This window comes from Condylostylus longicornis, unplaced genomic scaffold (assembly GCF_029603195.1).
Source record: "Condylostylus longicornis isolate FDR11 unplaced genomic scaffold, ASM2960319v2 ptg000135l, whole genome shotgun sequence".
Taxonomy (NCBI): domain Eukaryota; kingdom Metazoa; phylum Arthropoda; class Insecta; order Diptera; family Dolichopodidae; genus Condylostylus; species Condylostylus longicornis.
The window spans coordinates 17,644,207-17,656,616 of NW_026578103.1; the positions used below are offsets into that span (position 1 = coordinate 17,644,207).

The window sequence follows — 12,410 nt, forward strand, 5'->3', positions numbered from 1 at the left end:
ATATTTTATTGCAATTTTAATAATATTCATTTATGCTTGACAAGATTTTTGATCTTAACCTCGTAAGATTCTTAAAAAAATTTACACATTGTATGGTTACGTTGGCTATAAATGTACAATTATAATATATGTGTTTGCGTATATTCTTATAGTACACATATTTGTGTACACATACATAATATATATTTAGACTACTTGTACACCTTCCTTAATATTTTTCATTTTGTGTTTTTTTCTTAATTTTTTTTTTTATTTCACTTTCATTCTTCTTATTTTATCCTTAGTAATTTTTGAAAAACTTAAAGGATATAGCGATAAAATGACGGGTGGGTTAGTAAGATAATAGCATCCAAACAGGATTGGGAAAAAAGTAGTGCTTATTGAGAAACAGAGAAAAAATGAGAAGAGCAGTATAATTTTTTTTTTAGTGAATTTTTTTTACATCTCCTTCAACCCAAGAGAATGAAGATAAAGCAAATTTATTTCACTATCTCATATTCGTTTTTAGTGTAGTTACCCTCGCAACGTGTGCAACATTATATATTTATATATATACGGATCTTTGTGTATCTATGTAGATACGTTCTTATTTGCACTACTAACTATTTGGTACTTGTGCAAATATGCCCACATAATATGGGAATGCAAAAAGTATATTTACACAATAAGTATATGAAAATGTGTTTATTATCATATATGTATATAAAAAGCGTAATGTTAATGTAATAATCTTATCTAAGTGAAAACTGAAAGTTTTTGCTCTGCTTGTAAAGCTCAAAAGTCGAATACGAGATCGTAAAATAAAAAAAAAATAACAGAAAAAAAAAAAGAAATATACGTATGAAGAAAGTCATCATTCACAATATTTTTTGGCACAATGCAATTTTCTTTTTACCGTTATTATCATTATTTCCTGATTATTCTCCTCTATTCTTATATATTGTGAAAAAAGAACAAATACATATATAATATATGAATATATTAAGAATATTTCAAAGAGAAGTCCAATTTAAGGATATTCTATAAGTAAGGATATTCTTCTTTTATTCCAAATTATAATAGGATGTCCAAAAAATGGAATTTCATTGACTATGCAGATTATATTCATCTTGTGACATGTGTTTTTAATAAATAAATATAACTGAAATTATAATAATGCAAATATTATGACTGTTGATGTTTTAACATTCTACTTATACAAATTCCACAGACTTATGAAATTAAAGTTGAAATTATTGAATTAAACCAAATTTTCCGCTAGGTTGGCAATATTTAGTTAGCACAATCCAGTGGAGAAAAAACTGATTGGATTATAAGTACGTTTAATATTTTACAATTTCGAAATTCGGAATAATGTCTGCAGCGAATTTTGACAATAAGGTACAACGTTTACAAATCATTTGTACTGTAGGTGTAAATTTAATCTATGGTCTTTGCAAATTTCGACATTATTATAAATCATTTTGTATTTTTTAGTGAGATTTATCATTTGTTAACTAGGTAACTGTGCTAACTACGAACTATTGAACAATAGAGATTCCAATAGTGACTTTAATATATGTAATTAAGTGAAAACCATAACCAACTAAGACTATATAATAGAATTTCAATGGTTATAGCATTTATACAGCATTTAATTTACATTATATATACATAATTTTTTTGTTATTAAATTGACATACGAGAATATTTCATTCTGTTTGGGAAAAATAATTTACAAAGTGAATATAAAACTATTTTTAAGCAGTACTGTATTTGAAATTGAATAAAAATTTGCGAATAAAAAATTTATTAAATTTAAGGCAGAGATTTATATGTGCCAAATAAAATATTTAAATTTGGTTGTCCTAGTAATAACAAACATACATGTTAGACCTTAAAACTATTTTTTGTTTTAAAATAAATCTATATAGGAATTATTCAAGTTTTTTTTAACGAAATGATGGAATTACATATTTTAAGTTGATATTATCAAATATACACTAACATGAATAAATGTTTTTATTATAAAGGTAGTTGACTTTTTGACTCATTTATAATAAGGATTCTTTGTGGCAGAATTTTAAGACCAGTTAAGGTATTCTTGCTTGATGATATATCATGATGTATGACAAGTCATATAATAATAAAAATTCCTAAATTAGAACTAATGCGCTTTATTTTTCAATTTTTTGTATACAGAGTCGAAAAAAAAATAAATTATACGAAATTTTTTTCTTATTAAATTGTAGAATTCCTAGTGGCAAATATAGTTAAGGAAGAGCTTTAATTTTGAAAATTATTAAATGAATTATTTTTATTTTAGTAAATTGATATGTAGCGATTTTTGTCTAAAAATAAAAAAAAACTTATGTGATCAGCACTGGCAAAAGATTTTGAAAATGCCTTTTAAACACTTTCTTCCAACATACATAGAAAATTTAACATACCTAGAATATTTTAAATTTGGCTCTTATTAGGGTTTCGCTTTGTGACCTCACATAACCTAAGTATGCAATTCCTCTCTATAGTCAGTAACAATTTTTAAGTTTTTTAACACTTCAATAGTCAGGAAATCAGAATATTTAATTCCGTTTAATTTTCCTTTGTAGTCCTTCTTGTCTACTTTAAATTCCTTGGCATCGTAATTATATTATATAGGTAGTCAGGAAAATTTAGAAAAACCGAGAAAATTTCAGTGCTCTCGTCTTGTATAAGTTCAAAGATTTATTCAAAAGTTTATTCATGTAATATTCCGCATGTGACTTACTAAAAATTTTTGATGACACATTTTTAAGATTTTAAAGTTTATTATTATTTCTATGACATTAAAAAATTGACAAATTTTGAAATGGAGGAGTTCATAATCAAAACTAATTATCAAAATTTCAGAAATGTTAGCGCAATTATTAATAAATAATTATATTCGAAAAATGAATGATTCCGTATGTGGAGAATTTTAAAAAAAAAATTACTGTTTTCATCTAAACTAAAAGCAAGATGCATTTATAAATTAATAAGAATTAAATTAATTTTAGAGAATCTACAAACGATACCACATTTATATGGTCTAAATTCACCTCACCTCAAATACTCAAGTTGGCGCATATAAAATTGCGTACTTTTTCTTAAAATTATCCCATTTTTGCCATGTTTCGTATTCCTACATTATTAAAAATTATAAAGTATACCAATTAACTCTTAATACGGACATTTTTAACATTTATCCAAAATAAAATAGCAGTGTACATTGCATGAAACTAAGAATTGCAAAATTTTTATTTTTTTATATTTAAAAATATTGCATAGATTATGGCGTTGCGTTAAGAAAATCTTATTGTTGTAGAAAGATTAAATTGCAAAATATCGTCAATTGTGCAAAAATGAAAAAAAAAAAAAATGTTATAAAAATTTTTACCTTATATATACTAAACAATTTACCGTTATACAGTAAGAACTAAAATAAATATACATTTTAAATGATTACAAAAATTAAAATTCAGGATAAGAGAGGATTTCGGACAAAAATTATACCACAAAAGTAAAATAAAAAAGAAATTATTATACAAAAAGAAGAAAATAAAAAACAACATTTTCAAAAGTTTCTAGTAATCTCAATGTGTTGTTCCTTATGAGAAAGGTAGAAACAGTAGCACTTAGTTAAATACTTAAGTATAAAGATATGAATTTGTTATCCTTTTTTTTTTTGTTTTTCTTCTTTACATTTCTGTGCTTATCTATGTATGATATTTTTATTTTTCCCAAAGAAAATAATAATTGTATGAATTGTATAATATGAATGTTAAAAAGTTTATGAAAATAATAAGGAAACAGAAGATAGAAATATAAAAAAATAAAAAAAATAGGAAAAAAGTAGAAAGGAACTTGCCTCAACAAAAAGGCTAACGAAAGTTTTCATCACCTTTTTAAAACTATCCACATTTCCATTCTCAGATGCATACGGAGAGAGCTTGTGTTTATGACATACTTAACCGCAATGCTATTGTTAATATTAAAGTGCTCTTTCATAGCAAGAAAAACAAAAAATAAAAATTGTTGTGAGGTTTTTTTTCCTCATATTTTTTTTTTTTTATTTTTCTTTGTAACAAAATTTCATTTTCTTATATTTATAGTTTTCTACATTATTATATTAAAGGACATAATGTATGTTTGTATATTTTGTAATATTATATGTATATATTTACTGATATCTCATGTACAAATATAAATTTTCCTGTATGTGTAGAAGTTCAGTTTATATTTTGTTGTTATTTTACTACTGCTACTACTACTATTACTGTGTTATTATTATTTTTTATTGTTATTGTTATTATTATTGTTGATGTTGTTCTTTTGGTTAAAAAAAAAAAAAAAAATTTTTTATGATGAGAATTTTTCCGTATGTCCTTTGATATTATCCTTTACTACATATTACATGCATATGTATTTAACTATGTATATATATAATGTACTCAATTACAGTTGAAGATTCTTTTGTTTTCCTTTTGAAGTTTTCCATTTTTCTGTTGTTTTTTTTTTCTTTGTAAATTGTTGCTATTATGAATAAGTTAGTCATCACTACTAAATTATTATTCCAGGGTTGAACTTTTACCTACATACCCTGATATAGTAATATATCAAGTGTATGATTTTAGCAAAATGAATATTAAAAATTAAAATTTTTTTTATTTTCTTTAGAAAATTGACTGAACAAAAAATTTTTTTGAGTTGCATTTTTTCGTAATCTATTTTTATCAGAAAAAATTTAATTAATTTTTATATGCATATATTTGGTATCTGTGCTGAATTCTATAACGTTGATTTTGTTAAAATAAAATTTGGTGACATTTTAATATTTATTGATAAAATACTGATAATTTTTACGAGGGAAATTTGTCAGAATTAAAAAAGGACAAATTACAAATATTTCAGTCAACTAAGTTAGCTAGTTTCTATACCCAATCCAAGGCGGAGAAACTCAAAATTCGACCAATTTAAAATGTAGGTAATTAAATAAACTATTTACAAAATGTAAATGTACTCTAAAAAATTCAAAGCGATAAATTTCATTTGGAAGATCAAATATAATTAAGCACATTGGCATGAAAAGGACAATTTTCATGTCGAAAAAACTCTGATAAACATAAGCTGGAAATAACATCGAATTTTTCAGATTCAAATTTATGCACTTCTTTTCTATAAAAAAATTTATGTTATACCATTTGATATTTTATTAATTCTATATTTTTTAAATGAGAGTTTTAGTTCTTGAGTGGTTTATCAACTTCAATTAAAATTCGAAGCAAATTTAAATTTTAAATTTCAAATGTTTCAAATTCATTTTTCAAATTTTCATGTTTAATATGTATTTGTGTATGTAATGTGTTATTATACTCTATAAAAATTATTTAATGAGTTCAATCCTGAAATTGTTATAATTTTAAATTTTTTCCTATTTAAAATCTATAAATTTTTTTTATTGCGAAAAATCTTAATAGGGTTAAAACCCACAAAAAAAAATGCTCTTTTTTTTTTTGATGTATCCAATAGAATGTACAACACTTATATGTCATATTATGTCTATGGTATGTAGATTGTACCATTTTTATTGTTTCAGAAAATAAGGTATACTTTTTTGTATTTACCCACAATATTCGACATAGGACCCATATACATATACATATACTCGTACATTATATACTTTATTGTCTATTGCTACTTATTTATATTTGAAGTACGTGTTTATTTGTATGTCTCCTCTTTTACTTTTCATATTTATTTTATTTATTTAACTGTAATTTTTGTAGTTTTGTGCTCTCATTTTATATTTGATATTGTGTAAATAATATATAATATGTGTGTGTATATAAAACTACAACCTTATACGTTTTACTAAATGAAAGGTTACCGCATCGTTAATGTGATAAGTATGACATTTGAAATTTATTAAGTTTACATTGTTGTCAAATGCAATGTGCAAGTGACATATTTAATAAATTCGGATCAAACCAATGGTTTGTAAAGAAGCACTATTCTCTTAAGCAATTGCTTAATCTAAAATAATTAAGCAAATCATTTTTAATTAACAATCTAGTAGCTATATATTGAATTCCTTTTATTCATATACCAAAAAATATTAGGTTATTGCATATATTTAGGACCAGGCAAAAAAAATAAACCAGAAAGCGAGCACGTAATGACCAAATTATTGATGGTTAAAAATATTTAATGCCATTAAAAAATATTACTAAATAATTTAAAAATATTTTTTGATGGCATTGAATTTACCGTTAGCATTTGGCTTTTATAAAAATTTGGAAAATCCTGTAGTTTCTTGTATGTAAATAACAAATTTTGAAAATCTGCTAAGGTAATAGTTTGGGAGGGGATAATAAAAGGCATTTTAAGGACTTTTAGAGGCTTTAGCTTTCAGAAGGGGCATATGAGGGAAAACTTTTTCCCAAAAAAATAAGTAGAAGATCTCTCCGTGTGGTATACAGTTTCCGCTAAATACTTATATCTTAATACTTCAATAATAAAATTTTTTTTTTGTTTCTAAATACATTATGTAAAAAGAGACATACTGAAGGACGGAATATGGAAAAAGGAAACTAATAAGTACTTTTTTTTCCAAATTTCCTTGGAAATGTGCTAAAAATACCTTTCACTGAATAAATTGCATAAAATGCAAAAAAAAAAAATTACATTTAGAACAAAAATATTAAAAATTTTATTTTTTGAATTTTTATAAGTTTGTGCGATAGTGTTTAAAACATCTAATTTTTCTATTTAAAATTTCAATTAACATTAAAGTTTAAGAAAGAAAATTAAAAATTGCAAATTATTTTGCAACAAGCATCTAAAAATTTTCTCAAATACATTTGCATCATTCCTCAAATAGTTGCCCAATACTTACACAATTAAGGAATAATTAAAATCAAAGTCCATTCATGTATAGAACACTCAATCAAGACTAAATAATTGTGAAAAATTCTTTTTTGTCTATTTCACGGACAAAAATAAAATTATAAAGCAATTCATTTTTGAGGTTGAAACTGAATGGTTTTATAATTTTATTTTAATCGACCTTATGAATTTTAACATAAACAATGGAAGTAAAAGCAATATTTGTTAAGTGAAATATAATGTCACTTGCACTGGTCTTATTTTGTTACTCCTGATAGTAATTTTTGATTTGGAAGATTACTATAAGAAAATCGAAAGAAAATAAAGAAGAATTATAAAATGTTAAAAAGAATAAAATTTGAAATACAAAAAAAAATTGATAACCTATACATATTGTAGCATTATGATGTTGGCTTTGCCCCCTGTACTTATAAATTACAAAATAATATTCAGTCACTTTTATAATTTCGAACATGTTATAAATAATTTTCTATATAGATAAATTAAATGTTGGTTTTAATTAATAATTTATTTTCATTCTTAATCAAAGATTTCATAAAATGTCGAAGTGACGTTTTATTCAATTAAATATAAAAAATTAAAATGTCATATTGTAGTATAAATATTTGTGAGAAGAGCAGGAAACTCTAATATGACTCATCATTTGATTTTTTTTTTTTTTTGTAAATAGTTGTAAATTGTAATTTTTCTCTTTATTATTATTGTTATTATTATTTTTATTTTCATTTATTTTCTATTGTATTTTAACTATTTAGGTATATATGTATATGTGGATATGTAAATGAAAATATATTATTCTAATAATATTTATGTGAATATGTATATATGTATGTATGTATATCTTTATTGTTTTTGTCTATTTTTTATTTTACTTCTAAAATATTACTTTTTTTGTTTTTGTTAACGTAATACATATACTGTTATTAAATATATAATATATATATGTATATATACATATATTTATTTATTTATTTTTATATTGGTATATAATTTTCATTTTATGTGATTCTTTAATTTTTGTTTCATTATTTTTTCCTATTGTTTTTTATTTTTTCAGGTTTAACGATTGCTCTGAAAGATGTTCGAGTAACGGTCCCAGCAGCTGTTAAACGTGGTGATAATGCCAACTTAACATGTCATTATGATTTGGAAAATGATACTTTGTACTCAATTAAATGGTATAAGGGTAAAAGAGAATTTTACCGTTATACACCAAAAGAAGATATTCCCATGAAAGTATTTACAGTTACCGGAATAAATGTAGAGGTAAATTATTATACATACAGTAAAATAAAAACTTATGTTATAAAAATAATATAAAAATTATTATATAAATAATATAATATTATAAAATTTATTTATATTACTATTCTAATGGGGGTATACTCTTATACATATATATTTTGAGTTTGTTCATGTATGTGCATAAACATAAACGCACATATAAACGCACTAGCATTAATATTAAAGATGTTCCAAATATGTATATATATGAGTACATTATTCAAAAATATATAGATTAAGGTTATTTCATTCTTTTCATTAAAGATGTTCCAAATATGTATATATATGAGTACATTATTCAAAAATATATAGATTAAGGTTATTTCATTCTTTTCATTATTATTATCCTTTCTTTATAATATTTCATTTGATTTAAATTACATTTATGTGAACATGATGCATACATGGGTGTATGTGTGTGTATTTATTTATACACAATATAATATTTATTATTGTATTTTTATTTTTATAATTTTTTTTTTGAAAAGAAGAGGGAAAGAGTTAAAAAATTTTTTTTTCTCTTTCGCTTTTGTTTTATTTTACTACTTATCTTTTATTTTTCTTTTCTTTTATTATAATTTTTTTCTTTTATTATTATTTACTTATTTAGTTAAAGTTAAATTATACTTTTATTTTAGAATTGAATTAGTTATTTAAAATAAATATTGTAAAAGAGAGATGAAATGTTATTAAAAATATGATAAAAAGACATGTATGTAGGTTTGTCTATTTTATATATGAGTTATTGTGGGTGTATATGCTTTATATATTGTGTAATTTAAAATATTTTATTATTTGTACATAGCATGTTCATTATAATATAGAGTAGGGAACAGGAAATTTTGTATTATAAAGAGAGAGAGAGAGAGAAAAAAAGTTGTAAAAAACCATAGTTTTTATACTCTCTTTCATTTTTTTGTTTTCCTGTCTAGAACTTATGGTACACCAAAAATGATGAAGATAATAATGGTTATATGTTATGTTATAAAACGACCTTTGTGCTGTTATTAACCAAAAAAAAAAATGATAAAAATAAAAATTGAGAGAAATTGGGAAAAAAATAAGTTTCTGCTCTTTTCCATTTTTGTCCTTTTAATAAAAGAATTTTTTTTTTTGACTTCATGTGTCACCAAATCAACACTTAAAATCGTTAATAATAACATTAACAATTGAAATGAATTTTATATTTTGAAACTGTTTTAATATAATCCAACCAAGGAGTGGAATAATTATGATTTAAATTGGACTTTGATATTTGTTTCATTTTTTTCAAAAGAGAAGAAAATTACATAGACATTTGAAAATTTTAAAAGGATCATATAAAAATTTTGATTTTAGACTATTGTATTAGCCATTTTATTGTATAAATATGGAAAGGATTCATATATATTGATTTATGTAGTTAAAATTTTTCATTTTAAGATTTACGATAAATTTATTATTACAAAATTAATGAAAATTAATAAAGCAATATGAAAATACGTGCAATTATTTGGATTTTCTTGTCATTACTTATCATTTCACTATTGTAATCTCAATAGATTTTAAAATACTCGATTCCTTACATACAACTACTTTAAATTCTGAATAATTCCATAATTTAGGATTTGCGGTTTATGATGTAAAATTATTTCAAATTTTCAATTTCGAAGATTAAATTTTTTATTCTGTTAATGTTAATAATGCAAGAAAAAACTATAAGGATAATGTAAGAAAAATAAATGATAATTTCTTTAATTTTGATCCAAAAACTTTTATTTCTAGAAAATTTGAATTTGAAATTTGAGATTATAAATTTAAATTTACTGTTTGTAGAAATGCTTACACATTATTTGAAGTAATTTTTCAATTTTAATTTAATAAACTTGATAACACATGAAATTTATCTTAACACCTTTTCCAGACTCAATTATATTTCATACGTTTATTTCTGTTTATTTATTATTAGGAAATTAAATCGTAACTTAAAACAACTATTAATTAAGTAACAATAATCGCTTAAGTTATTGATAAATAAAAAATTTTAAAAATTTTCACTTTAATTGCTTTAATTGTTGGAAAACTATTAGAGATGTGTCTAATTCCGTTGCTAATCAATTTTAAATTAAGCAATAAAAATATGGAAAGCTGTGAATATTATTTGGGTCCTCTTACAAATCCATAAGCTTTTGAATATAAATTGGAATATTTATTAATGAGCAGCTAAATAAAGTTCTAAATAAATTTCATATAAAAAATGGCTTTCCCCGGAAAGTATGCAATTATTTTTTAAAATTTAATTTTTCAAGAATTTACTAAATTCTGTGTTGATAAAGAAATCAAATAACTTGATCCATTCAATATTTCGCAAAATTAACCAAGTGAAATTGGAAAGGGTCAAGAAAATTAAATATATATATAGTTTTAAAAGTTCTATAGCTCATACCAATATTGTTCTATTTTCAATTTTACATTGTTCTGGAAGTTTTAAAGATTGGTTTCACAGATGTAAAGACGAAATCTTTATAAATAATCGTATTGAGTGCGATAACTTATTATAAAGTGTGCTTGTTGAATGAACATTTATAAAATTTTCACATACAAATATACACATATATATGTCATTGAATGTGTAATTGTATATGCATGCTTGTTTGTAAATATATGGTGATGAGTTCCCTTTTATCCATCTATAGATAAAATATTCTGAAAGGTCCCTTCTTTTTGTGGTTTCTTTTTCTATTTTAATTTCAAATGTGTTCAGTTCAAATGTGCCCTTGTGCTTTTTTTCGATTTTCTTAAAAAAAAAAATAAAAAACTAAAAAAAAAAAAATATTTTTTTTTTTAATGTTTTTGTTTCCATCTTATCGGCACTCTTTTGTTGCTTCTTTATTTCTTTTTCGACTACCGAAAAAAAAATTTTGAAAAAAAAAATAGGAGAAAAAAAAAATAAAAGGAAAACGGAAGTCTAGTCGCTTCAAGTGAAATTTTGAATAATGGTTAAGGACAAAATAGGATATAATGTGTCATTTTTTGTATCTCCTTATATTTTCGTATAGATGACGTCATTGTCAAGAAACATTCGAAAAAGAAAATTTATTCTGTTTGTATATGTGTGAATATTTGAGTACATATGTGTGTATAAAAAGTTAGAAAATGTGACATCGTAACCAAAATATGTAAATCTTGTTTTTATATATTTGGATTTTTCTTGTAAAATCCGGGGGTTTCGAATCTTAAAAATTTTTAAATTAAATTTTGTACACTAGTTGGATTAAGTACCGAAAAGAAGCTTTTAATTCTTCAATTTTCTTAATTTAAAAAATAGCTGATTTGCTAATTTTTTTACAATTAGTTACACATCTTCAACTTTAGAAAAATTAGAATTGAGTTAGAAAGTAAGTAATTTTTAATAATAAACTTTTATCCTCTTCCCTTGGAAATGCAAAAAACAATAGTTTTATATTAAAATATTCATATTTTCTTATTTAGAATTACATCAACAATGAAGGGTTTCTGCATCTTATTTAGTGACATAATCTGGCACTAAAGTACATTGTGTGTTTTAATTTATTACTATCATCAAGGGGATGTGTTCATATTTGTGATTTTTAAACATTTTTTTCCTTCATAGTAATCAAAGATCATGAGGTCATTAAAGTCTATAGTATATAACAAAAATTTTTAATTCAGTTTAAAAAAAATATTGTAGAATTTAAGGAAAATTATTTCAAATTGCTTTTTATATAAATTTGATAAAATTTTCTACAAAAACTTTAAATTTGTGCAAAATTCCCCATAAAAACAGTTTAATTCCTTTGCCTTTTTATGATGTTTCCAACATATTTTGCAATTTTTCGAAAAATTTAAACACATTTCTTAATCAAGGTTTACAACGATACTAATTTTCGTATAATTTTTTCTTAAAATTAAAAATATCCTTACTAAATCATTTTAAAAAGTTGTAAATCCTAAATAAACTATTTTATATGTTGAGCTGTGTGTGTATGAGTATGTAATATACATTTATATTTGTTTGAACATTTCCAGTATCCTTTAATAATAAATTCTATTTTTTTTATATATTTTGTAAATGCTTTTAAGAAACTATCTCTCATCTTTTTGTATGAGGAAAAAAAAATCTTTATGTAGGTATATGTAACACATTAATATTTATAATATTGTTAGTTTTATTTAATATTTGTATATGTGGAACACATATAACACATATACTTCTATTT

At 22.9% G+C, this 12,410-nt stretch overlaps 1 protein-coding gene across 1 annotated transcript in view; it reads left to right on the forward strand.

The window, feature by feature from the left end:
- Positions 1–12,410, forward strand: part of LOC129615249 (probable serine/threonine-protein kinase DDB_G0282963) — a 101,173-nt gene that overhangs the window by 22,181 nt on the left and 66,582 nt on the right. The window contains exon 3 of the mRNA XM_055530371.1: positions 7,964–8,172. Coding sequence (XP_055386346.1) covers positions 7,964–8,172 — 209 coding nt within the window. The remainder of the gene's footprint in view (positions 1–7,963; positions 8,173–12,410) is intronic.